A 27694-nucleotide genomic window follows, 5' to 3' on the forward strand; every position below is an offset into this window, starting at 1 on the left:
TATTAATTAAATCGTAGTATAGGCAACATTTAATGCAGACATCAAGTTACTTCTTTGGCTCGTTGCCTATTACGCAAGATGGTTAATAGCTGGGAATATATTATATGATGCTAAGTATAATTTTGTCGACTATTCTAATACATATTATAATTTATACTTTTTACTTATATTACCAATTAAAAGTTTGATCCATGATATTATTGCAAAACGTATAGCTCTCTACATATAGTTTACACTTTATAGTTTACTACTTATTCCGTATGTACAATGATCTACTGTGTACGTATTTGAACAAATTTAAGAATCATTTAAGTAATAAAGAGATCTTATAGCTCGATCAAATAAAATTTCAATACAAGTACAAGTAAATCATAACGACATTAGTTCTTTGGATCTTGGGATAGAACTAATATTGTCAAAAACATATAATTTTAAAATATCAAGTTCATTGTTTCAACACTGAAGAAGTGTCATATTTTGCACACAACTGACTTCTTTAGCTGAAGGTAAAATTCGCGTTCCTATAAAAGTTTTCACATTTTCTTATAAAATGTTATACCTATTATATAGATTTAATTTTTTGAACATATGTAATAAACATAGAAAATCGTTTAGAATCTTGTATAAAAAGTTGTCTTATGATACCTCTGTAAAGCCCCCAAGATCTGGTCAAAAAACACTATTATTTTATGAGGTTCTAAAATACTTTTTTAAAAATTTTCTATTTTTCAATTACAAAAACATAGTTTTTACCAATAAGTAGAGGTCTATAGAAGGACTGATTTTAATCGCTTGGGCCTATTATTTTCAAAATATGAATCCAGAAATAAAAAATTTCAATAATTATACTTTGGTCCAAAATGGTATTTAAAAAATATAATAATCTGTATATAAGTTGTTTTTTTTTAAATGATGAAGTAAATCACTTGGAAGAATATAATGCAGTTTTTGGAGACAAATACTGATATTTTGACAGAAGTGCATGAAATAAAGATAAGAGCTTCAAATTTAATGATTTATAATGTAGAGTAGTCTAAATATGAAGTAGTAAAAATAAAAATAGATGGGAGACCCGAAAAAATTAATCACAATTTTGGAGTCAGTTAATGTCAATAATGTATCACAAAAATTTCTAATGTAGTTGCTGTAGAAAGTTATACTTAATCCAAATAAATATTGTATCTGATAAAGATAATTTGCTGCGATAAAAGTACTATGCACTTTGCCTCAAAATCTAGAGATAGGCTTATTAATACTAATTATAAATGAGTCACGACCAAACCCAATTTCAACGTAACTCAATAAATCACGTATAGAACTTCAAAAAAAAAAGAACATCAATATGAATTAATCAATATGGTGACAATGATGTTATTCTTTATATAGATGTCATAAAATCATCAAAATTGCAGATAAAACACATGGGTTGATCATATTGCATTTAGGTATAGGTACCACCAGAATGTTAAAGGATTGAGAACTAAACTGATAGAACTTAATATGATTGCTTGTCCTTACTGGCTCACGTCTAGTATATCATCATCATCCAGCTTTCTGCGTCCAAAGTTGAACATAGGTCTTACCTAATTTCTTCCAATTCTGTCGGTCTTCAGCTTCCTGCAGCCAATTCCAAGCGATTTTTTGACGTTTTCTGTTCATCTGTAGGTGCAGGTGGTCTACCTCTGATTCTTCTGTATGTTCATGGTCTCAATACTGTATTTTTTTGGGTTTCTATACAGTCACGCTATGCGGTCTATTACATTTGTCACGCCTGTCCTTCTTATTTATTCGTTTTAACCCTATATCTGAGAGTCAGTCCAAGTAGCGAGCATTCCATTCTTCTTATGCTACTCTAAGAGTTTGGCTGTTGTAGCCTGGGTTAAGTGAAGTGTTTCTGCGCCGTAAGTTATGACTGGAAAAACACATTGGTTAAACGGTTTCTTTTTCAAATAATTTGGCATGTTGCTCTTGAAGATGTCTGATAGAGCTCCATATGCGACACATGCTAAAGTAATTTTTCGTTGCAGTTCAGCAATTTGTTACAATCCCTAACAATTTGGATTTCATGACCTACGTATTTATATTTATGAACTAATACTATTTCGTCGCAGTCGACTTTTGGATTTTCGCTTGGTACCAAATTTGCCATATATTGTGTCTTTCCAAAATTTATGTTCAAACCAACTTCAATACAGGCGGCATTTAACTCAGTAAGCATAGTTCCAATTTTTTAATTTATCTGTTATCAGAATAATGTCCTCCGCCAATCGTAGGTGGGAGAGCATTTCGCCGTCGACATTAATTCCTATGGTTTCCCACTCAAATTGTTTGAAAGCGTGTTCCAGAACTGCCTTAAAGAGTTTGGGAGACAACGTATCATCTTGCTAATTCCTCCCTTGATTTTTATACAGTTTGTATCTTTGTGTAGTCTAACGTCCATGGTTGCATTATTATATATATTGGCGATCAGTTTGGAGTACCGATAATCTATACGACTTTTCTCCAAGGCTCTTATTACGCTGTTAATTTCTATCGTGTCGAAAGCTTTGCGAAAGTCTAAAAAAGCCAGGACCAATGTTCGATTGTATTCGAAGGATGTTTCTATAACCCCTTTTACGCAGTGAAAGTGGTCGTCGGTGCCAAAGTTTGTTCTAAAACCTGCCTGTTCCCTAGGTTAATAAAAATATTGTTAAAAAAATTTTGTTTCCAGTTTATTTGTAATTATTCTTGTGAATAACTTGTAGAGGTGGTTTAACAGGCTTATGGATCGATAATTCTTGAGGTCTGTTGGATTGCGCTTGTTGTGTAATAAAATGGTGAGTGCACTGTGCTATCTTGTAGGTGTTTGACTTTGTTGCAGACATAAGTCTAATAGTTACGATAAAGAAATATCGTAGGCTTAATCTGCTAAGCCGGTAAGTCCAAAACGGAAATTTTTTAGAGAAGACAAAAAACTTTCTGTGAATTTTTGTTGTAGAAAATGGAAAAAGACCGAGATTATACATTTGTTTAGATACAACAAATTTGACATTTTAAGATATTTTTAAGAAGTTATTTGATCTTATGACATATTTAATTGGACTTAAGGGTTTTTCCTATTTTTATTTAAATATTTTTGGAACTTAAGGGATGTAATTACTTACCTAAAGAGGTGGGTAAAAATTAATAATTAAGACTAAGTAAACTTAACTTATTTATTCCTCACATAAACGAACAAAGCCTCAACTTAAAAATAATGCAAAAATTTAAAGATGTGCTAAAGATATGCCATATGGCACTCATAAAAAGAGTGATAATCAGCTGAAATACTTATCTTTAGGGATTGCAAATGTAAACATTTTTATTTTTTAATAGGTATTGGATTATTTTAGCTAGAAAACAAATGAGGCTCTGACGTCTGAGTGATTGCCGGTATAAGCAATCCCCCACTTACCGACCAACTGCTTAGTGCGGATGAGTTGGTGAGTGGTAGGGCATTCTTTTGTCCTGGGATTGAGAAATCGGCCCCGAAGGCGGATGAATCGACAAATAATATTCAAAGGCATAAGAATGCAGAAGGCAAAGGGGAACCACTGCATTAACGGCTCATAGAGCACCCCCAGGAAAATCACCATAGAATTGACACTGCAATTGCAAACCGTTACTAATCATGGAAAGCGGAGGCCAAGATTCGGCAGGAGAGTAGAAACATATTTATACCACAAGGCCTCTCAGGTCGTAAAAATGCGAAAACCTCGTGAAGAAATCCTAAAAATAAAGAAATCTAATTTTAGAATGTACACATGGAATGTTAGAAATCTATTTGCGGCTGGGAAACTTAACAACGCAATTTAAGAAGTAAAACGAATGAAAATACACCTACTGGGAATCAGCGAAATAAGATGGCCAGAGTCAGGATTATGTAAATAGGACGAAAGTGTATTATATTATTCCGGTAACAGCACAGAAGACCCGCATCACAAAAATGGTGTAGGTATATAAGTTACATCAAAACTGAGTGAATATGTGACCAATTTCGTACTAGTCTCGGATAGAATAATATTGCCCCAAATAAATACTCAACCATTTAAAACTAATATACTTCACATCTATGCCCCGACTACAGATAGAAAATCAGACGATGAAGTCGAGAAGTTGTATGATCAGATCCAAGACATCTTACAGAAACTTAATAAACACGAAATTTTATATATTATAGGCGACTTGAATGCAAAAATTGGGGAATGTCGACGAGGTCAGACTGTAGGTCCTTTTGGTCTAGGACAACGTAACGATCGAGGACAGAGATTGTATGAATTTTGTAAAGAAAACGATATGATCATTGCAAACACTGGTACAAACTATCCAAGCGACGACTATACACTTGGAAAGCCCCATTTGATGATGGCAATAACCCTAAGTCCTCAAGAAATCAAATAGACTATATACTTGTAAATGAACGTTTCCGAAATGCCGTCAAAAAGTCACTACATTTCCTGGGGCAGATATTGGATCTGATCATCAACCACTTGTAGCAGATATTAAACTAAGGTTAAAACGAATTTAGCGACAAAAACCAAAAACCAATATACTTAACTTTGACGATATAAACATAAAAGATTAAAAAAAAAATTTAACCAAAGCCAAAGAAAAATGGATGAGAGTAAGGGGCGACGAAATAGAGGATGTAATATCTAAACACGACTTATTTAATATGCACAAAAATCTAAAAGAAATGAATAACATTTAAAAAAACGAGTTCCCTCTGTACTTGTTGACAATAATAACAAAATTATTACAAATGAGCACGAAATAAGAAAAGAATGGCAGCTGTATATATCAGAGTTGTTTGAAGATGACAGAAATAATATTGCCGAATTCTACCAAAACTGTACTGACGGCCCAGAAATTATGAAATGCGAGGTAGAACACAAACTGGATGACAGAAGAGACAAAAAGAAAACTGGAAGTCTTCGAAAGAAAAGTCCTAAAAAAGATATTTGGACCTATTAACGAAAACGGAATATGGAGATCCAGGTATAACCATGAACTCTACCAATTGTTCAAAGAGACACCGATCTCAGAATTCGTTAAACTTCAGAGACTTCACTGGGCTGGTCATATAGTAAGAATGGAGACAGAAAGATTGCCGAAAAGAGCCCTTGATAGTAAAATGCTGGGCGCAAGACGAAAAGGAAGGCCACGGAAAAGATGGGAGGATGAAGTGGCAGCGGACGCGCAAAATTTGCTAGACGTGAGAACCTGGAGAAGATCGGCGCGGGACCGACAAGGTTGGAGGCATAGTTTGGAGGAGGCCAAGGCCCGATTTGGGCTGTAGCGCCATTGGAGAGAGAGAGAGAGAGAGAGAGAGAGAGAGAGGGGGGTAGAACACGCTATAAATAATGCTAAAATTAATAAAGCTTGTGGTCCAGATGATACACCAACTGAGTTGCTAAAACTAATAGAGGATGATAACATAAAAGTAGTACTTAGTAAAACTTTTTAATTTAATATATAACACGGGAGTGATTCCCACAGGTTGGCTCAAATCCGTCTTTGTCGCAATACCTAAAAAACACAATGCGAGCAAATGCTCAGAATATCGATTAATTAGCCTAATGAGCCACACTCTTAAAATTTTCCTAAGGATACTTCACAACAGAATTAGACGCAAATGCGAAGAAGATCTCTAAGATACCCAATTTGGTTTTAGAAATGCTATGGGAACCAGGGAGGCACTTTTTGTGCTTAACATCCTATTACAAAAATGCCGTGACCAAAGAAAATATGTATTTGCATGTTTCGTGGACTTCGAAAAGGCATTCGATAAAGTACAGCATGTAAAATTAATGCAAATACTAAAAAATCTCGGAATGGATGACAAGGATATTCGTGTCATTAAAAATTTTTACTGGAATACAAACTGCTATCGTAAAAATTGGAGATAACTACACCGATGAAATCTCCATACAACAAGGAGTCAGAGAAGGTTGCATTTAGTCGCCAACATTTTTCAGCGTTTATTCGGACCAGTTATTTAAAAAAGCACTTGAGAGACAACCATATGGAATAAAAATCAACGGGGAACTACTTAATGTGATTAGATATGCAGACGATACAGTAATTCTGTCAGATAATATTGAAGGTCTCCAAATTCTGCTTGATCGTATTCACGAGGTAGGAGAGGAAATGGGCATTAAAATAAAATCAAACAAAACCAAATTTTTAGTGTTTTGTCGTGGCCCACATCCCGATGCAAAACTTCAATTAAACGTAGTCCAAGTTGAGAAAGTTTACAAAATGACATATTTGGGAACTGTGATAACGGACCAACTAGGTCCAGACATAGAAATAAAACGTAGAATAGCAATGACTAAAACAGCTTTAATGAAACTCAAATCATTTCTTTGTAATAATCATTTCAGTTTAGAACAAATACAAAGAATGGTTAAGTGCTATGTTTGATCCGTACTTTTATATAGAGCAGAAGTGTGGACGCTAAAAGTATCGATCATATACAAAATTGAAGCATTGGAAATGTGGGTTTATAGACGAATGCTAAAGATACCTTGGACAGCAAGAAGTACTAATGAGCGTCAACAAAGATAGAACATCCAAAAATGTCTTATCTGGGACATATAGTAAGGGGAAGTCGATATAAAATTTTACAACCGATCCTTAAAGGCAAAATAGAGGGCCGTAGAGGTGTAGGAAGCAAACATTTTGTCTGTTTCTATATCTTATTACGAAAGCCTGACAATTAACGGTAAAACTTTAGAACAAGTTGAAAACTACAATTATCTTGGCACAATAATTAATCACACAAATTACTTCAAAGAAATCAAAGTTCGAATAGAGAAAGCACGAACAAACTTCAATAAAATGAGAAAGGTACTTTGTGCAGGAGAACTGAAATTAGACTTGATAGTTAGGCTATTACAACAAACACCAATTGCGAATCTGGACCACCATTTACAGTCGAAGAAGTAAAATATGCCATCAAAAGCACCAAAGATGGTAAAGTAGGCCCTGATAATTTTCACTCAGAATTCTTAAAACTTATGGACTATGATGGCATAAAATGGTTGACAAATATATTTAACAGTATATATGATACGGGCGTGGTTCCCCAAGAGTGATTAGTGTCAACTTTTATAAATCTTCCAAAAAAACCCAATGCGAGAAAGTGCGAAGACTATAGAATTATAAGCCTTATGAGCCATTTACTTAAAACATTTCTAAAGGTCATCCACAAAAGAATATATACAAAATGTGAGAAACAACTAACAAGAACACAATTCGGATTTCGTGATGCTCTGGGAACACGGGAGGCCCTTTTTGCTGTACAGGTGCTATTTCAGAGATGCAGGGATGTGAATTGTGACATATACGTATGCTTTATAGATTACCAGAAGGCATTTGACAGAGTAAAACATGACAAATTAATGACTCTAATGCAAGAAATTGGAATTAACAACAAAGATCTTAGAATTATCAGAAACATTTACTACAATCAAACGGCCAAAATCAAAATAGAAGACCAGTTAACTGATAAAATTGCAATAGAACGTGGAGTACGACAGGGCTGTGTATTTTGTCTCCATTGTTGTTCAATATTTATTCTGAATGGGTATTTAAGGAAGCTTTAGACGGTTGTGCGAAAGGAATACTAATAAACGGTGAATGGTTGAATAACATTAGATATGCAGATGACACTATAGTTTTTGCCGATAATCTGAATGACTTACAGATATTAACAAATCGCATAACAGAAGTCAGCAACAGATACGGACTAGCTCTTAACATAAAGAAAACCAAATTTATGACAATTAGTAAAAAACCAATACTAAACGCTCAACTTACAATCAACCAACAGAATATCGAAAGAGTCGAGCAATATACATATCTAGGCACCAATTTAAATAGCCAATGGGACCACTCAACAGAAATTAAACAGCGAATAATAAAAGCAAAAGCAGCATTCGTTAGAATGAGAACTATTTTCAACAGTCGAGACATATCATTAAAAACAAAATGCCGTCTATTGAACTGCTACAGATTCACAGTTCTGCTCTACGGAATGGAAGCATGGACACTGACTGTTGCATCTATGAATCGGCTCGAAGCTTTCGAAATGTGATGTTTTAGGCGCATCTTACGTATATCCTGGGTTGACAGAGTTACTAATGTGGAGGTCCTGCGTAGAATGGGGAAAGAATGTGAAATTCTCATGACCGTCAAAACTAAAAAGTTGGAATATCTAGGACATGTAATGAGAAATCAAGAACGTTACGGCCTTCTCCAGCTGATTCTCCAAGGGAAAGTAAATGGTAAGAGTGGACCGGGAAGAAGACGCATTTCCTGGCTTCAAAATTTACGAAAGTGGTATAACACGACTACCACTGAACTGTTCCGCGCTGCAATAAACAAAGTAAAGATAGCCGTGATGATCGCCAACATCCGGAACGGATAGGCACTTTAAGAAGAAGAAGTTAGGCTGGCAAGGGGTTATATTTTCTCGACTCTGCTTTACGGTATAGAAGCATGGATCTTAACGCGTCGACTGGAAGCATTTGAACTGTGGGTGTATAGCAGAATCCTGAAGATGTCATGGACCGAGCATGTAACAAACAACGAAGTCATGAGAAGAGTCAACAAAAGAATGGAAATGTTGGAAACAATCAAGACACGAAAGCTGCAATACGAGGGGCACGTTACGCGTAATGAAAGATACAACTACAACATACTTCAGTTAATTATATAAGGGAAAATCTAGGACAAGAAACAGAGAAGAATCTCATGTTTGCGTAACTTGAGGGAATGGTACGGATGAACATCAATCGAACTATTCAGAGCGGCAGCATCTAAAATCAGAATAGCCAGGATGATTACCAACCTCCGTCGAGGAGATTACACGTAAAGAACAAGATATCTTGTTAAATCCGTTGGTTTTACTAAGAAGGATACATAAATTTTTTTCGCTCTACTTCATATTGGACCAAAATTTCGTAAATATTGCTTTCCTATCCTCCTCAGAAAACGTGTTGCACTTAATGACGGTATTTTTTTTTTAAGTTTAGAGTTACATGACTCTTCCAATCTTCTTTTTTCTCTTTCGATATTATAATCCCATCGGCCATTAATTTTTCGTTATCCCAAATAAGCTTCTCCTTTTTCACGTTTTATTTTCTTCTTATTTTCAATCCAATTTTCTTTATTCACAAGGTGTCTTTTCATTCTTCTTTTTACTAGTGGGTTATCTTTCTTTTGTTCTGCTTCTTGTGCTGTCTCTCTTTCATTGTCAGCTTGTTTTTCAGAAAAAGGGAAAAAAGGATATATAATCGGGATCATCTTAATACTCATCCCCATTTTTAACTTCTGTTATTATATTTTTTTTTAACATCTGACAACCTATTATTTTTAGAGGGTAATAATGTCACGTCCTCATCATTCTGTGGTATATATTTGGAATCATTTTCAATCTCATCTTCATTCTGAAATTCCATTATTACATTTTCCGCAATTACTTCTGATGAGCTAAGAATCTTATTTTCAAACTCTAAAGTAACATTTTCTTCAACTGGAGTGCAAAAATTGTTGAATACTTTATCTCCTAGGTTACTTTCTGGCAAAATTTGGTCAGAGTTTATCTTCATCATGTCTGTGATTTCTGGAATATCCAATAGTAACATTTCATCGCCAATGTCACTAGACAGGAATTTTTGCAAAGGCTTTTCATCGTATGAAGAAAACAAGTTTGTAACATCACATAGGGTTTTTTCATTATTAGTGGATTCAGAAATATTTTTCTCGATTGTTTTGTCTTTGGTACATATTGTTGCGCCTGCGCCTGGTACATATTGAGGCCTGCGTAGCGCAAGCGGTAGGATGCTTGACTCGCAAGCCGGTGGTCCGGGGTTCGAATCCCACCGCCGGCAAGAACATCTAGACATTTTAAAAATGTCTATAGGCCCCAGGTCGACTCAGCCTGAATAAAAATGAGTACCTTGGGTAAAACCAGGGGTAATAATAGACGGTTGAAGCGTAGCACTGGCCATGTTACCTTCCTTGTATACCGTAGGCCCTAGATATAGCAGACTACCCTGCTATACTCCCAAAGCCGCGACAGCGGTATAAAACGGGAGACTACTATTATTATTACATATTGTTGCATTTATTATTTTTGCTTGCATATTTTGATTGCAACCTTTTCTTGCTTGGTTGGTTTCTTTATTAGCAATAGCTAACATAATTCTGTTGGTTCTATTTTTAAAAATGTCCAGTATGCCCTGTAAACAAAAACTGTTGTCATAGTAATTACTAAAGCAATAGTGAAAGTTGAAGAAATGTACATTCTTGAAATGGAGTTATAATATAGGATGAAATGAAAATGTTGAAGTCTCCCTTTTTTTATTTTATTATTTGCTTGGTTATTTCTTTGCTATTGACCAAGAAATTTATTAAAATTAGTGGAAGAAGACTTTCAGAAGTTTTTCATTTTCACTCAATAGTTAAAGTTATTAAGTTAGAAAACGGCTTACGGATTTCTCAGATTTTATCGCAGATTATTTAAAGAATTTTTGAAGTTTCTATAATTTCTTAGACAAATTCACTATTTTTTTTTGCGAAAGATGGCGTTAAGATGTCAAATTTGATAAAATGTGGACTTGAGAGTTTTGCAGCTTAAGCCGACGATATGCATTTCACAGTTTATCGTTTTAGAGCCGACAGAAACTTATTAACAGAGAGTATTTATAGAAACGGATGAAATACCTATATACCGAGTCCACCAAGGATGCGTACTCTCTCATTTGTTGTTTAATATAATTTTATGACACATCTTCGATAAGGCTTTAGAATATATAGACAACGATGTAAAAATATATTCGGCTTCTCATTAGCAACCTTCGGCATGCAGATGACACTGGGATTACTTTTGGCAATACGGAAGCTCTTCAACAGCTTCTAAATCAGATAATATAGAAGGGAGATCCATTAGACTTTAAAATAAATAAAACCAAGATAGGTTATGAGGTTATGATATAGGAATGGTTAATAGTAAGAGAAATAATGCATTAGACAAAAATATACGTGCAACAAAATGAGAAATGTACTGAAGGATGTATAAAATTTCCTTAAATTATTCCCCTTAGAAAATTACTTTCACGCTACCTATGTCTATATATTTTGTTAAAAGCCTTAAAAATAACCCAAACGCAACGAGCGATTTATCATGCCTCTTTTTAACAACAGAATAATTCGACAAATGTTCTCTGATCTTTTTATCTATCATTTTGTTAAATAGAAACCCTTCCTAGTAACAAAGAGATCACTTTCTATTGTCAAGTACCCTGCCTACCTTCTAAGAAAAGCAGAGGTGTTGGTTTTCGATGAAATTATAATTCCTGTCGGGAGAAAGTGGTTAGGTTTCAAAAACGACCATACTAGCCTTGCCATTTAAGTATCATTTTCGCGTGACACTTTTCGGCCAATACTCCCACTCTTTTTTATCCTTAGCATTACCTGTGCCTACTGTCTGCTGGCTAAGTACAATGCAGATTATCCAATTGTGAGTACCGACATTTTTACATAAACCATTAGAAGTTGATTTACGACTTTAGTTCCGTGACTTTGTCTATTTATGGATAGCTCTAACCGAACGAACTATTATCAGTATAGTATATACGTATAAATTACGAACAATTTGTTTTATGTGTAGGTTATATTCATGATAAATTTTATGCATAGATTTGAGGTGATCACGATCAAAACTTAGTAAATGTTCACGTATTCTGAAGGCATAAATATCATTTATTTGACGAATATTGACGTAGATACAATTATAATATTCCTTGCTTTTTTTCCTATTCTTGAGAATACTAAATTATTTGTAATTATTTTTCAAAAAAGATATTTTTTGTTGTATTCAGTAATAAATTGTGCAATAACTTATCTCGTGCTAACTGTTCAGTAAAAATTGTTATAGTGCATTTACTTTAACTACTATACCTCAATATAACTTTGTTGGTAAACTCTTTGCCTTTTATTTTTTTGTTATGATACAAATTTATATTTTTGTGCATGGTGTATCTCTTTCAGGCATTGTTATTGATTTATATTACTATTTGATTTATCATATAAACAGCGTATATGTGTCGAAATATTAAGTGTGTAGCGCACAATCATAATAAATATGTTGGTGTTACCCGTATTATTACCGAAAATCATATGATTTTATCATGCGGAATAGGTACCGTCCTATTCTCCTGTGACAAGCTATGACTAGCCGCATGACACATATGACAAATCACATGATAAATCATGTAGTGTAAAGTCGACTTAAGGAGGTTGCATCTTGCTTCTGCAACCGATAAATTAACTTTATAATATAAGATACTAAAAAATAAAAAAAGAAGAAGAATTAAATTTGAGGTTAAGTGTGAGATGTAATGTAAAATATGTCAAAGTTTTTAAAATGTTGTTATTAATTTATGGTATATTTAAAAAAGAAATCTTAATGAATTGTTAACTGTTGTTTTAACAAAAGACATCAAAAATATGAAAGACATAAAAGCATTATTAAAAGAAGCCCGCGAGGCTATAAAAAATAAAAAATTTGATGTAGCACTTAAGTTATCCAAATCTATTTTAAGGGAAGATAAAGCCAATTATATGGCATTAGTGTTTCTAGGATTAGCTTTACAAGAAGTGGGTCCAGTAGAGCAGGCTTGTAAAGCATTTCAAAAAGCTATAGAACATAATCCCACAAATCCTTTAGCTTGGAATGGATTGGTGATATATTATGAAAAATTGGAATCTGATGAAGCTAAAAATAAACTAGTAGACACATACCTTTCGGCCCTCAAAGTTGAAACAAATACAAAAAAAATACTTGAATATTCTGAAAAGTTGTGTATATTTCAGAACAATAACAATATGGTTGACATAACAAATGCTGTTTTTAATTGCTCCACAAAATTAGGATCTGACTCTCATAAAATGTTTGACATTTTGGCTAAATTTTATGTAACTTTAAAAGATACTCCACGTGAGTTGCTAGCTGTCTTTGAAACATGTTTTTCTGAATTGCTAAAGTTACGAGACTATAGAAGTATTGAATATTTTTCTTCCTATATAAATTTACTATATCGACAACATAAATATGAAGAAGTATTTGAAGTTGCAGAAGAAGTGCATGCATTTTTTGAAAATGATATTATGTCTCTAGTTTGGTTATGTAAAGTATATAATCAATTGTTTGTGGAGGAATCAAAATTAGTGGAGAAATTTACCAATAAAATAAAAGAATATTTTCCTCAATTATTATTATTAGAACCAAAAAATGCAATTGGGTTATTTACAAAAGGCATTCAGCTGTTTTTAGATAATAAGCTGATAGATTGTAAAGACATTTTAAGTGAAGTTTGTAAGTTACGACCTGGACTTGTTCATGCTTGGGTGTTTTTAATGAATATTTGTTATAAATTAAATCATAATGATGATGCTATGCAAGCTTATTTATCTGCAACTAAACTACTAAAGTCTACAAAATATACAAATAGTATTTTAGATAATATATTAACAGACTCACATTTAAAAATATTGTCAAAGTCTAAAAATGAAAGTGACTGGATAGAAGCTGTAGAAATTTATAAAAATACTTTAGATAAACTTAAAAGTGAAAATTTAGAAAATATAATATTAGCTTTTATTAACTTAAAAAATTATCCAGTTGCTCAGTCATTACTTGAAAATTTAGAAAGCCAAAATGAACTAAGTGCCAGATTTTTAAAGGCAAAATTGTGTAAAAAGCAAATGAAATTTGATGAAGCTTTAAGTCTTTTAGAATCTGATACACCTAATATGTCTGAGTGGTTTGTGGAAATTGGCTTAATTTATTGGACACTTAAAGACTATAAAAAGTCACTCATACCTTTTCTAAAAGCTTCAAAATGTGATCCAAACAATTATATTTGCTTTATCAATTTAGGAAATTATTATCAACAAATAGAAGATTTTGATAAAGCAAGAAGGTGTTATGAAAAAGCATTCAGTTTGAATAAAAACTCTCAAGAAATAGTAGAAAAACTTAGCAAGATTTATACAATATTAAAGAAATGGGATTCTACTCAAAATTTGCTTGAAGCAATAACTGTTGGGACCATCAACCAAAAAAATTGTTGGGCTTGGCTGCAACTAGGTTTGTGTTATTTAGAACAGGAAAACTATTCAAAAGCTATAGAAAAATTACAGTTTGTAGTGAGGGTAGAAAAAGAAAATACCAATTGTTGGCAATGTTTAGCAGATGCATACTTTGCTAGAGGATCATATGTATCAGCTTTGAGATGTTATGAAAAATCCTTGGAATACACAGAAAATACATTATATCCTTGTTTACAGATAGCTAATATAAAGAAAACAATGGGTTTGTATGATGAAGCCTGTGCAGAATTTAAAGATATAATTTTAACTAATCAACAATGCTTGCCAGCTTTAAAGGGTTTATCAGAAACTTATTTGTATCAAGCTAAAGAATGTTATAGAGATCAGCGTTTAGGAACAGTAAGAGATCATTTACAAAATGCATTAAACTATATAACATTAGCTATAAAACAAAATAAGTTATTTTCATGTTTATGGAAGATTATAGCTGATGTGTGTGTTTTTATTACTAATTTGCCTGATAATCATTGTTATTTAAATGTAACCCAGGAACTTGTAGAAGGAAAAGATAAAATAGAACGAGAGGATTTGTTCCATTTAGCTACTACTTGTTACTGTAAGGCTATATCTTTGAATGAAAACTATTTATTGTGGCATGATCTAGCATCCTGTTATTTAAAGCATGCTAAGTGTACCGAAAATAAGAATGATAAAGACATGCTTTTATCATATGCAATGACTGCAGCAAAACATTGTGCAATGTCTAACCCCAAACATTGGCAACACTGGAATTTACTTGGTAATATTGCTATGGAGCAGACACCTCCAAATTATGCCCTAGCACAACATTATTTTATTAAGGCTGTTACTATTGAAAATAATAATCCAGTCTCATGGGGAAATTTAGGGGTTTTGTATTTTATTGTAGGAGATATTAAATTGGCAAATAAAGCATTTGCACAAGGTCAAAGGTCAGATCCAAATTATGTTAATAATTGGATAGGACAAGCATTAATAGCAGAAACTATGGGAGTTGAAGAGGCTATGGATCTTTTTAGGTATGTGATCAATTTTATTATTGGAATTTTTAATAAAACATTTATTAATAATAGAAAACTCTACTATACTTAATTTTATTATTACTTTGATATAGACTTTCCAAGTTGCTCACCACAATATTTTATCTTTGATTCTTATACATATTTCCAAGTTGACATTAGTAAGTATTATTGTCTGTCAAATAATGTGCCTCCATTTGTTCGTGTTTGTGCATTCCTTTGCCAATTTAAGTTGTCCAGCTTCCTTAATCCTTTCAGTACAGCACTGTTTACTAGGATGTGGTCTACTGGATGGACACGAACAGTGCTTCCCACTCAGGTTGTTTCCCATTTTGAAACTTTGAACCTACTCTGTCAAAAATATATTATATTTTGTTGTTCCTTCATAAATTTGTGTTGAGGTAGATTGAATTACACTTGGTATACAGATTTATTGATCACAGATTTTTTGTTATAAACTAAACAACACTTAAATAAACATAAAAAGGTAATCAAATTGCATGTAATGGGATATCATTGACAAAGTAAAAGACATACAATTATCACTGATAAAATACAACTTGCTATACCGCGCAATTTTACTTGTAGATGAATTATTTACTTGAATTTACCTTAATTTCCCATATGTAAACAAATCCTCTATGTATTTGACTTGGGTGGTTTCCTGTCACAAAAGGGTTAAATCTCTGTTGATTTTCAGTTTTCCACCTTAGTCTATTTCCGCTTTTTTATATTTTCTTATTGTTAATTTAGTTATAGTTTTCTGCTAACATTTCAACTGCCATTCTTTCCTTATGTCCAAATCACCTTAATTTTGGGATTTTATTATGCATGTCTATTGTAAGATTATATATATATATATATATATATATATATATATATATATATATAGTGTGTTCAATTAAGTCACAACCATATGGGAAACATTTCTTATGAAAAACATTATTCTTTATAAAAAGTTCTGCATGTTCTAAAACCTAAAATATAATAATGAAATATTGTTGTCTGACATTTCCATCTGTATTTCGGATATTATTGTTTCTTTGTTCTACTCTTTTCCTATTTAAGTGATTCTTGTATCCATATGTGTTATTTTTTCTGCCACCTCCATAGTTTCCGTCGATGTGGTATATTTCTGAAGTTTCTTTTTGACGAAGGATCTCTACTTCCTTGTTAACATTGTTTCTGCTTAAAATGTATGATTACTTTCTTTTATGATTTTATTCTAAAAGAAAACAATTTTTTCATTCTTTAGACCATTTCTAAATATGCTTACTGCAGTATTTTCATTTACTTTGGCTAACATATTTTCAGCTTGTCTGTGTCTGTCTAATTGTCAGTTTAGCCATAAGGTGTTTTATTAACTGATCTGATAAACAGGAAGTGAATATTTAATTAGGAACTTATACTTATTGTTTATTAGGTTCTCTTTTGATGTCAAACACCTGTAACAACTTAAATTTAAGAATGTATGAGTTAATTGTATGAGTTAATTGTCTTTTTCAGATATTTTAAGTGTTTCATATTCATTAGAGAAAATCTTCATTGTTTGCTATGCATGGAATGAGGTTTACAGTTGTTTTTAATTCAAATTTGAATGAGTGTATCTGATAAGCTGCATTTATGACATCATTAGGTCAATCAGCCTACTGTTCGCAATAGTTTTCAATACGTTTTATCAAGCAATTTAGGCTTTCACAGCCGGTGTATTGTAACAATACATTAATTACCGACTAAATTGACACGCAGGCCCGAAGTGGATACAAACTGCCTACAATAGAGAGACGTGGAAGAAGGTAGAGGAGGCCTATGTCCAAAATTGGACAGCAAGGGCTGTATAGATAGATAGACCGGCTAAATTGGCGCTGGTCTAGAATTATTTCTTGCACTGTGGTCTAGAATTATTGATACAATGTATCGCGTTTGAGAACAGCTGCCATAGGCGCACACGTAACGTGAGAAAGAAATATTTCCAGACCATGTCCTATAACCTTTTTTGGTTATTTTTATAACTTATAAGATGTAGTTTAGACTACCTTATGGTACACTCAACTTGGTAGAAATGAACTCCGATTTTATATTCTACATCCTACTCCGAATATGAATAGTTAGACATTATTATTTTCAGGTTCAGATGAGACATTGTAAGGATGTGTTTAACATTCTATATGAGTCCAATATAAATATATTTGTTCAAAAATGTGTTATATATACTTCGAAGTTTTTTATATCATTGTTAATTTTAATATTTATTAGTATCATTTTTTGTAGGCATAGTGTGCAACTCAGTCATCATCAACAAGGAGCAATTGGCTATGCACATTGGGTGTGTCGAAGTTTACTGGAAGCTCCGCAGAAGACTTTAAGTTATTCTATAGAAGAAATGCATGCTATACCTGTAGCTTGTGATGCTATGACTTGGTACACAGAAAACAATGATAAGGATGGATGTGCTTGGACACTGCTTGGTATTTTAAAGGAGCGATTGAAACTAAATATAGGTATGTAATTATTTATAGTAAAACATATTTACAAATGTTATGTTATAATATTTATTCTCGATGATGTTCAAAATTATTCAAATTTGACTGAAATGATGGCATCTCTGACAAAATATTCGAGAATCGATTTTGTTTTAAGATTTTAATAGCCCAGTCGGAATCTGTTTAGGATCGGTTGTGGTTAGTTGAATCTTGGATTTTTATTGAAATATCTCTGGGAGTTTATTTATAACTAAAATTGAATATGTTTCATTTGAAAAATTTCAGTGAAGTGGAAATTCGAGAAAAATTTCAGAACATAAATCGAAGTTATAGACCTCTTTTTCAACCTTTTAGCAAGAAAACGTTGGGCACCAATTATGTAGCAGTTTATCAGGCTACCACAAAAATAACGTATTTTATATGTAAGTAATAGTACAAGAATTTTAGTTACATTTTATACATTTCATTTACCGACAGTCGACTACTACTGAAGCCGCATTAATACAAACAAATAATGCATTATTCCAAAAAAATTATAACAGATTATAGAACGAACAGGTCTTGTATAATGAATGGCATAAAGCAGAGAATGAGAACAAAGCGATGTATGTAAATGTGAAAAAATTACAACAGCAAATGACAGCATTGCAATCTCAAAATAATGAGTTGATCAAAATAATGTAGCAGTTAGAAACAGTTAAAGAAAAGAAGGTTGAATCTGAAGAAGAAGATTGAATATGAGACTGACGAAGAGGAATTAGCTAGTGAAACAGAGTAGACACGCATAAAATCAAGAAACAATAAAAAAAATGGATACATCTCTATCACTGCCACAACGTGCTCTAACTGAAACAAAATACTTACTAGAAAAGCTGTATTGTCACCACCAATTACAGTGAAAGGCATCAAAGACTTCAATCAATTACACGATGAACTTACAGCCGCATTAAAAAATTACAAATAAAAGTAATTAATAATGAGAATATTAAAATCAATGCAAAAGATAGCGATGCTTACAGAATCATAGCTGCCTTACTAAAAGAAAGAAACTACTTATGGCATAGCTATGAGAATAAGCAGAATCGCACTATTAAAATAATGGCAAAAAACTCTTCTCAAAATCATTCTTTCTCCAATGAGAAAATAGAGCAACACTTAAGGAATAGAGGTTACAAAATTCTAGCAGCTACTCCAAGCTAAAATACAAAACCAAACAAACATTAAACATGTTCATTCTGACGTTTAGACAAGACGAAGATGTCAGTAAAATATTTGGCATTACGGATGTTATGGGAATGGGAGTGGAAATTGTCTCGCTAAAGAATAATCAATTAATTCCCCAATGTAAAAAATGCCAAGCCTATGGGCATACCCAAAATTACTGTGCGTAGCAACCTCGATATGTGAGATGTATTAGAAACCACAGCACCAGAGAATATGATAAACCAAAAAATGCCATTCCAAAATGCGTCCACTGCGGCGAAGGTCATCCAGCTAATTATCGTGGATGCACAGTCGCCAAGGAACTTCAAAAAAATGAAAAACAAGCAAATGAGAAAACCTATTCTGCCTGGACAATCAAAAAAATAGCCCAAGAACTAAAAAAAACTCGAGCATACCCAAACTAATGATCAGAGCAGAAGACAATAGAGTCAGGTAACTGCAGGAAGAACTACTGCAATAACACTGAAAAAAATAATCAGAATTGCAGAGCATCAAACATTGACATAACACTTAACCTTATTTTAGAAAAAATGGAAAAGCTATATACTTAAATCGCAAACTAGAAAAGCGCGCGCAAGTAGCGATTCTTAAAATCAAAAATGGCTAGACACGTAAGAATTTTAGAATGGAATGCCAATGGCCTTCTGAAACACCAAGAAGAATTGCAAACTGTGCTTGCTATAGAAGATTGATGTATGCCTTTTGATATTGATTGATTTGATTGATTGATATCAGGTATACCACACTATCCACCCAGAAAATACAGCCAAAGGAGGAAGCACATAAATTATAAAACAGATCATAAATCAACATCAGAAGATGGGATGGTAAATAGAAGAAATGCAAGCCACGGTTGTGGTTTGTCTATCAGGTTTAACTAATTAACTGATTGCAGTTCTTCAAAATGGATTTAAAAGCTTGGTTATTATTCTATCATATATGATTAGTAAATCATATAATAGATTATTTACTCAGCAAAGCAGAAAATGTAAGAATTTTCCGGAGCCCAACCTGTTTTTCTAATTGAAAATAATTTAATAATTTTAACTCTTTGTTCATTCTCGGTATATCTCGGCATATTTAAAATATTTTTATGACAATAAATACAAAATCAAATTTTCACTGTAAAATGTCTAAAAATATTAACCTGGAATGACAATTATCATTTTATCAGTTGACATTGTGAAAGTACTGTCACGATCGAGATCATCTGCGTCAAATTATATTTATGCGCATCATTGATTGGATATCTATTTAGCGTATTCTAAACTCCAACCAATTATACATCCGTAAGTAGAATTCGCTTTAATATGCAAATACCCGTGAACGATACATAATTTTCTTAGTTCTATGTATAATAATCACAGACTCATGATTTTTTCTGTCACTTCTGGCTTAATGCGTTAGAGAGAATTCGATCAACTATGACTCACTAAAAGAAGGGTTTGGAACGGACTATACTCTATTCATAAAACAAACTTCATTGTTAGGTTATCAATACAAAATTGGTAGAATGCATGCCTACATGCTAATTAAAATTAAGATATGTAGTTGCAAACACAAACACATATTTTTCATACTAATATTTTTAATATTGAAATCAGTACTGAAATTAGCATAATGGCAAGCGGGCCTTAGATTTGATACTTTCCATGATAATAGGTTGAAAATAGATGTCTGTAACATCGACTTTTCGTTATAAAACATTTTCTGAATACTATTTTTCTGAATTTTTCTTAGAACATATTTATAATACATCAGAATCATTTCTACAAATTCAAAGTTTGTAGAAATGACACACAAGTCTGACACACTAAAGTCTACAACCAATTTACGCTATTTATGTAACAGATCTGGTCTGCACTAAAAAGGGATTTTGAGCAGATAATTTTATGGTCGTGATTATAGTGTTTTTGGTTGAGTTTACCGAAAATTCAAGCTGATTATGACTGCAAATGTCAAACATGGAACATAAAATATCGGTATAGCAGTGGTGGCATATTATTATAATGTAGATGCTGTATGTTTCAAATATGAAGAGATAAAGTTTTAGAAAAGTACATTTTGTTTATATCATGTTATGAATTCTGCAATTTTTGATTTATATAAAACAACAATGAGTAAATATTTGTTTCTTTGTAGATTAATTGCAGTTAATTATTAGAAATTTTTTTAGCAATTACCCTTTGGTAGATTAGGGGATAGATTTGGCAATCGTCAAATCAGCAGTTGCCAGATTACAACAGATGTTTGCAATTAATCTCGAAAAGGACAAATATTTACTCGTTTTTGCTTCACATAAATTAAAAATTACAGAAAAATTCATAAAATAATATAATCAAAATGTACTTTTTAAAACTTTTATCTCTTTATATTTGAAGCATACAATATGCATTATAAAAACATGCCAACACTACCAAACCGAAATATTTTTGACATTTGCGGCTATATTCAGCTTGTACTTTCGGTAAACTCAACCGTGTTTTTTTGTTAACAAAAAAGAGATGACTATATTATATATATATATATATATATATATATATATATATATATATATATATATATATATTAGTTTTGAGTTTCTTGAACCGTACCATATTTAATATAAATTTAGTATTTCTTGGGTTTAGGTTCAATATTGAACCTAAACCCAAGAAATACTAAATTATATATATATATATATATATATATATATATATATATATATATATATATATATATATATATATATATATATATATATGTATGTATATACAGGGTGGCGAAAAGGTCTGGCAGCAGTTTTATCTTTGAAAGGAATAAACTTAAAATTATGAAATTTTGGGATACTAGCATTATATTCTGCATGTTTTACAAGATAACTCAAGTTTGTATGACGTCATTGTTTCCAGTATCGCCGCCATCTTGATTTTTTTTTAAATAGCAACGTAGGTTAAGTATATGTCAAAAAAAGGTTATTTCATCTTCTTTTCAAAAATGATAATAGCTTGACGCAATAATAAATAATTAACCAAATAACTGAAAAAACTTTGTTAAAAGTATTCAATTGAACTGAATTACAGTGAAAGTGTGGTAACAATGTGTTACCGCTAATTCACGCACATCTGCTATGAATTTGACGGTAGCTCCATAACATAAGACAAAAATATTAGTAGGCATTGAGATAATAAACAACAACATTATTATTTTTCTATCTTTTCTATCTCTTCCAACTGTCAAACTGATTATTTAAAATTGATACAGACTTTAAAAAGTAAAAGAATAATGGCAAATTTATCAGAAAAATGAGTCCATTTTACATGCAAATAAATTTCATCCATACAAAATTCAGGTTCACCAAGAACTATTTGAAGATGATTTTGATCGCCGATTAGAATTTTGTGAAATGGTAACAGAGAAAATAAAGACGCAACACAACTTTTTAGATTTTGTTGTATTCAGTGATGAAGCCACATTATGTTTAAATGGTTATTGAACAGGCATAATTCTGGATACTGGTCAGATTGAAATCCGCACTGGATGAAGGAGATTCATACACAATATCCAGAAACAATTAATTTCTGGGCTGGTTTGATTTAATTTTTTTATGTATTTAATTAAAATTAAAAAATTAAGAAATTTTGGGGTACTGACGGCAGCTCGGAAAAGGGATGCTCGTAAAAATTAAAGAAGGATAATTTTATTCTCAAAAACATTTTGGTCACAGCTACAAAGAGGAGTCGACTAAGAAAAAATTCGGATTTAAATAAAAGAAAGTTACTTAAAATGTACAATAAAGAAGCTCCTGCAGATCTGGCAGTAAAAGAAGGCATGTTTCGTAACGTTTTCAATACTCGTTTTAATATTGGTTTTGGTAGTCCACGAAAGGATGTTTGCTCAACATGCTTGCAACTTGGCGAGGCAAGAAAAGCAGAACAATCAAAAATTAAAAAACAGGAGTTTATATATAACACAACATCGTATTCATAAATTAAGGGCTAAAGCATTTTATCGTTTGATAGGAGACGAAAAAATCTTCCTCTCCAAAAAATGCCCGATCAAGTCACATATTATTCACATCAGTTATACCTTTATAATTTTACTGTTTTCATAGGCTCATCTCACTCGCCACTGAATATCAAATAGTAAGATCTTATATGTGGACAGAAAATGAGTCAGGTAAAGGTTCAAATGAGATTTGTTCTAGCGTATAGCACTGTCATAAGTACCATGCAGATGGTTGCGGAGCACAAAATAAAAACTCAATGATTATCTGCATGGTAATGAAATGGTTAAGTACTGTACAAAGTGGTATAACCAAGGTTCACCTTATTTTTCCCGTAACTGGGCATTCATTCCTACCTTCGGACCGCATATTTGCCCTCACAGAAAAACACATCAGAAAAATAGAAAACATTGTAGATCCTAAACAATATATAAACATAATGCAACAACACGCGATCATATATCGGTTAATGGCAGATATTCCTATTTGTGACTGGAAAGAGCATTGCAAAGAGGTTCTCAAATCAACACAGGCCTGGCATTTTCAAATTAATAAATGCAAAAGAATACTAATAACCAAGTTAAAGCTACAATCACAATTAGAGGCGAAATATCATACAGGAACGACCTAGATACGCTTATGAAGCCTGGAAAACGTTTAAATACGACCTCATAACTTTGCTTACAAAACACTACGGGGACCAATGGCAAATTTTTGAAGAACTAATGTTTTATAAGAATATATTGCTGACTAATATAACTTCAGATCAATCTGAAAATGAAACTGCTTGTGAAAATAAGCCACAAGAATTCATAGATATAAGAGACGAGGACCTCGAAGGAGTATTAAATTTTGTTTAAAATCTATTTCATATTTTTTTATATTTTATATTTTCTTTATTTTATTGAGTTGGTATAATAGATTTTTTGGTTCTAATTTTGAGCACATATTTCCTTTTTTTTATTATTTCATATTATTGAGTTTTATTTAATTTTGTTAACATTTTTCTCCATTACTAAAGATTATTTTTAATAAACATGACTTTTTAACCTAAATTCGATTGTGTAAACAATATAAACACGTTTTATAAAATGTTTTTATACTATTAGCCAATTATCTCAGTTTAATTTGTAACGGGGTTTGATTTTCAATAACACACACACATTTATGTATATTTATTTATGTTTTACTAACAATTTTTTGAACATAATTTTAGGCAGCTTGGAAGCTTTCAAGAACGCATATGATTGTTCTCCAAATCAGCGAGACTTGACCAGAGTAAATTACGGTAGATTACTTTCAAAACACGAGAAGTATGTTCAAGCCATAAATATCTTTCAAGAGGTAGAAGCAGCTACCTTTAGTTCTGGTAGTGGTTTGGCCTTAGCATTATTCAAAAGTCAACATTATGAAGAATCGTATGCTGCCTATGATCAAGCTTTACATTGGTTAACTGAGGAACAATCTCATCAATCAGAATTATTAGTAGCATTAGCATCAATGGCATACATGTTTCAGGGTTTGGAAGGAGCTAAAACTCTTTTATTTCAAAGTATACAGTTGAAACCGCCATCTCCTTGGGGTCTCTACGCAACATTAGCTTTGGGTTTGATCCACAGGGATTTTGAACTGGCAGAGCTGGTATTAAAAGAATTAGAACACTTAAAAGATAATAAAGACTGTCTTCCACATTATGCGGTGTTATTATGTTTAAAATTTTTAAGGGAAGAAAAACCTGATAAAGCTGTCAAAGAAATCTCAAAATTAGTTCATAGACATCCTGATAATGCGAATATTTGGCTTGTACTAGCAATAACCATTTTAAGAGTTAAAAGTGAACATAAGAGGGCTAAAGCAGCTGTAAAGTGTTCTGAAATTGCTTTCCAACTCGGACAATCTAATATGAACATTACAAAAATTTTGGGATGTATATCACTAGGACATCTACTGGCAGGTGACATAAAAAGTGTACTGATATCAGCGCAAAAAGCTATTTATTGTTATCCAAATTTGGTTGATGGCTGGGCTGTACTTTTAGCGGCTTTAATCAAGGATAAAAATCGATGCTCCAAGGAATTCGTTTCAAGCATATTTGACCATGTGACGAATTTAAATCCATCCGAATTACTGATAAATTGGCTTAAGAAAATAAAAAAAACTTTAGGTTAGTTAGGTACTGTATAACATTATATTTATATATAAATAGTATATGACTTAATTGTATTTATATTGCATTAATTTTTTATTTTAATTAAAGTCTATAAGGTTTTATTCATTTTTTTTATATTGGTAAAAGTATACCAGAGAAAATTGGTGTTGCATCATTGTTAGATATAATATGAAGAGCAATTCCAACAAGGCCACAATCGTGTTAGCATATAGAAGCATTTTACATAACTCAACTAAGAAATATTTAATAAATGCTGAAGTTGAAATTAATATGCTTGGCCATATCCGAAGTTTCCTATAAATGATCGAAGATAGAATATTTTTTGGAACCTATCAAGTGACTCCAAAAACACAACCCACTTGATTTTTACAAGCTGGTAAATGTTTCGTGATTTGAAGAATGGGTCTTCTTCTTCAAGTTCCATCTTCTATCGAAGGTTGGAAATCATCATGGCTATGCGGACCCTGTTGACTGCCCCTCTAAATACTTCCGCATTACTGAATTCAAATCTTTCCCTTAAGTTCTTAAGCCACAATATTCTTTGTCTTCCCACATTTCGTTTTTCTCAAATTTTGCGTTGCATAATAACTTGCAATAATGAGTATTTTTCCATCACATGTCCTAAATACTCAAGTTTTCTTCTTTTGATAGTTAATATTATTTCAGCTTCATTTCCTATTCTTCTAGTAACATCTGCGTTTGACATTCTTTGAGTCCATGATATTTGTAGGATTCTTCTGTAACACCAAAATTCAAAGGCAGCCAACTTATTCAGATGCACTTGTTTCAATGTCCATGCTTCCAAGCCATAAAGAAGAGAACTGAATACGTAACACTGAAGCATCCTTAGGCGTAGTCCTAACCTTATATTAAAACAAAAAAAAACTTTAAGTTTAACGAATTATGCACGTGCTATTTCAGTACGCGTCTTAATTTCTTTGGTTTGGTCTGCATTTGATGTTATCCATATTCCTAAGTATTTGTAGGTATCCACACTCTCAATTGCAATATCTTCAATAATCAATTGGATGTTTGCATCTGCTGATTTAGTCATGATCATGCATTTAGTTTTTTTTTTTTCAAATTCATCCTTAGTCCGTGTTCACGACAGCATTCATTAAGGCGTTGCATTACGTTCTGTAAATCATTGTTGTTATCCGTCATTATTACTCTATCGTCTGCAAAACGCAAGTTATTTACATACAGAAGAGCGCTTCGTTAAATACCGCTTCACTGTAGACATTGAAGAGTAGTGGTTATATATATATATATATATATATATATATATATATATATATATATATATATATATATATATCTAGTGTTCTGGTTGTCAACTCTTAATATTTTTGCTTTTTAATATATCTACAACCTTTTTATGTTGAACCTTATCAAATGACTTTACAAAACATGTCCTGATTCATGTCCATGCATCTTTAGGCCAGCGCATTCAAGCCGAACAAAGAATCTCTTGTGCCCATACCATTTCTAAATGCAAATTGTGTGTCAATAATTTCATATTCAAGGGTTTTAACAATTTTGCTGTGTATTGTTTTCAAAAATGTTCCAAGTGTGTGACTCATTAAAGCTGTTCTGTAATCTGAGCACGATGTTGCCCTTTATTTTTGGATATTGCCACAAAGGTCGATTGCAGCCATTGTCTGATATATTAGATTAAAGAGTTCAACCATTACATCAATAACATCTTCATCAATGAGTTTTAATAATTCGATGGGCACATCATCTGGTCCAGTAGCTTTGTCCTCTTTTATGTTTTTGATGGCTTATATGACTTCTTCCCGTAATATTGTGGTCCGGTATCCCCTGTGGTTTCTAACGAAAGCTCTTCTCTTTCAACATTAAATAGCTTTTGGATGTAATTGCTCCAGTGACACAATATTTCCTTCACATCAGTAATAATATCTCCCTTATCATTTTTAAGGATATTCGTTCTTATGCTTTTTCTAGAACCTGTCATTTCATGGGTATCATAATAAATGGAAGATAACGTTCTGAAGCTGTTTTTTTTTGCGGCACGTTTAAGGTAAATATTGTATTTATATGGGATTAAGCCACGATTGATTGTAATTAAAATTACATTTTTGACGTTTCGATTTCCACTCCGGAAATCGTTTTCAAAAATATTGTTTAAAAATTTTGTTGAAAATAGTGCATAACCGTTAAAGTTGAGGTTATGTCTTCTCAAAAAATTGAAAGTTGACTTAGTTGGCACTTGGTCTCGGCACAGAATAATAAAACAATCAGAATGCCCACTCTGCTTGTCAAGATAAGTACGCGCAGACGGAATCAGCCATGTTTTAAACGGAACCAGTGCTGTTCAGTGAAATTTTATCTGGTGTGCATAGAAAAATTAACCCGGTTTAATTGATTTACGGCAATCAGACATAATATGCAATATATTATGTCGTACTTTTAGTTGAAGAATAGATTAAATTATTTCAAATTTACTAAATTGTTGGTACTACTTGTTCGATTCTTGATAGGATTTCTTTTGTTGGATTACACTGGCTGTTGATATTTGCTCCCAAATATTTGACTGAAGTTACTTGCTCTATTATTTTTCCCTTGGTATACAAATGTTCGTTTATTGGTATCTTTGAAAATACTAGAA

The 27694-nt window shown here is 32.3% G+C and overlaps 1 protein-coding gene across 1 annotated transcript; it reads left to right on the top strand.

The window, feature by feature from the left end:
* The first annotated feature begins 12397 nt into the window (after nucleotides 1-12397).
* LOC140434686 (tetratricopeptide repeat protein 37) lies at nucleotides 12398-25161 on the top strand. The gene is made up of 3 exons (XM_072523123.1): nucleotides 12398-15200; nucleotides 17472-17701; nucleotides 24109-25161. Exons 1-3 carry the CDS (start codon nucleotides 12538-12540, stop codon nucleotides 25059-25061), a joined length of 3846 nt encoding a protein of 1281 aa, XP_072379224.1. The 5' UTR covers nucleotides 12398-12537; the 3' UTR covers nucleotides 25062-25161.
* The last annotated feature ends 2533 nt before the right edge of the window (nucleotides 25162-27694 follow it).

The sequence above is a fragment of the Diabrotica undecimpunctata genome, chromosome 2 (assembly GCF_040954645.1).
Source record: "Diabrotica undecimpunctata isolate CICGRU chromosome 2, icDiaUnde3, whole genome shotgun sequence".
Classification (NCBI taxonomy): Eukaryota; Metazoa; Arthropoda; class Insecta; order Coleoptera; family Chrysomelidae; genus Diabrotica; species Diabrotica undecimpunctata.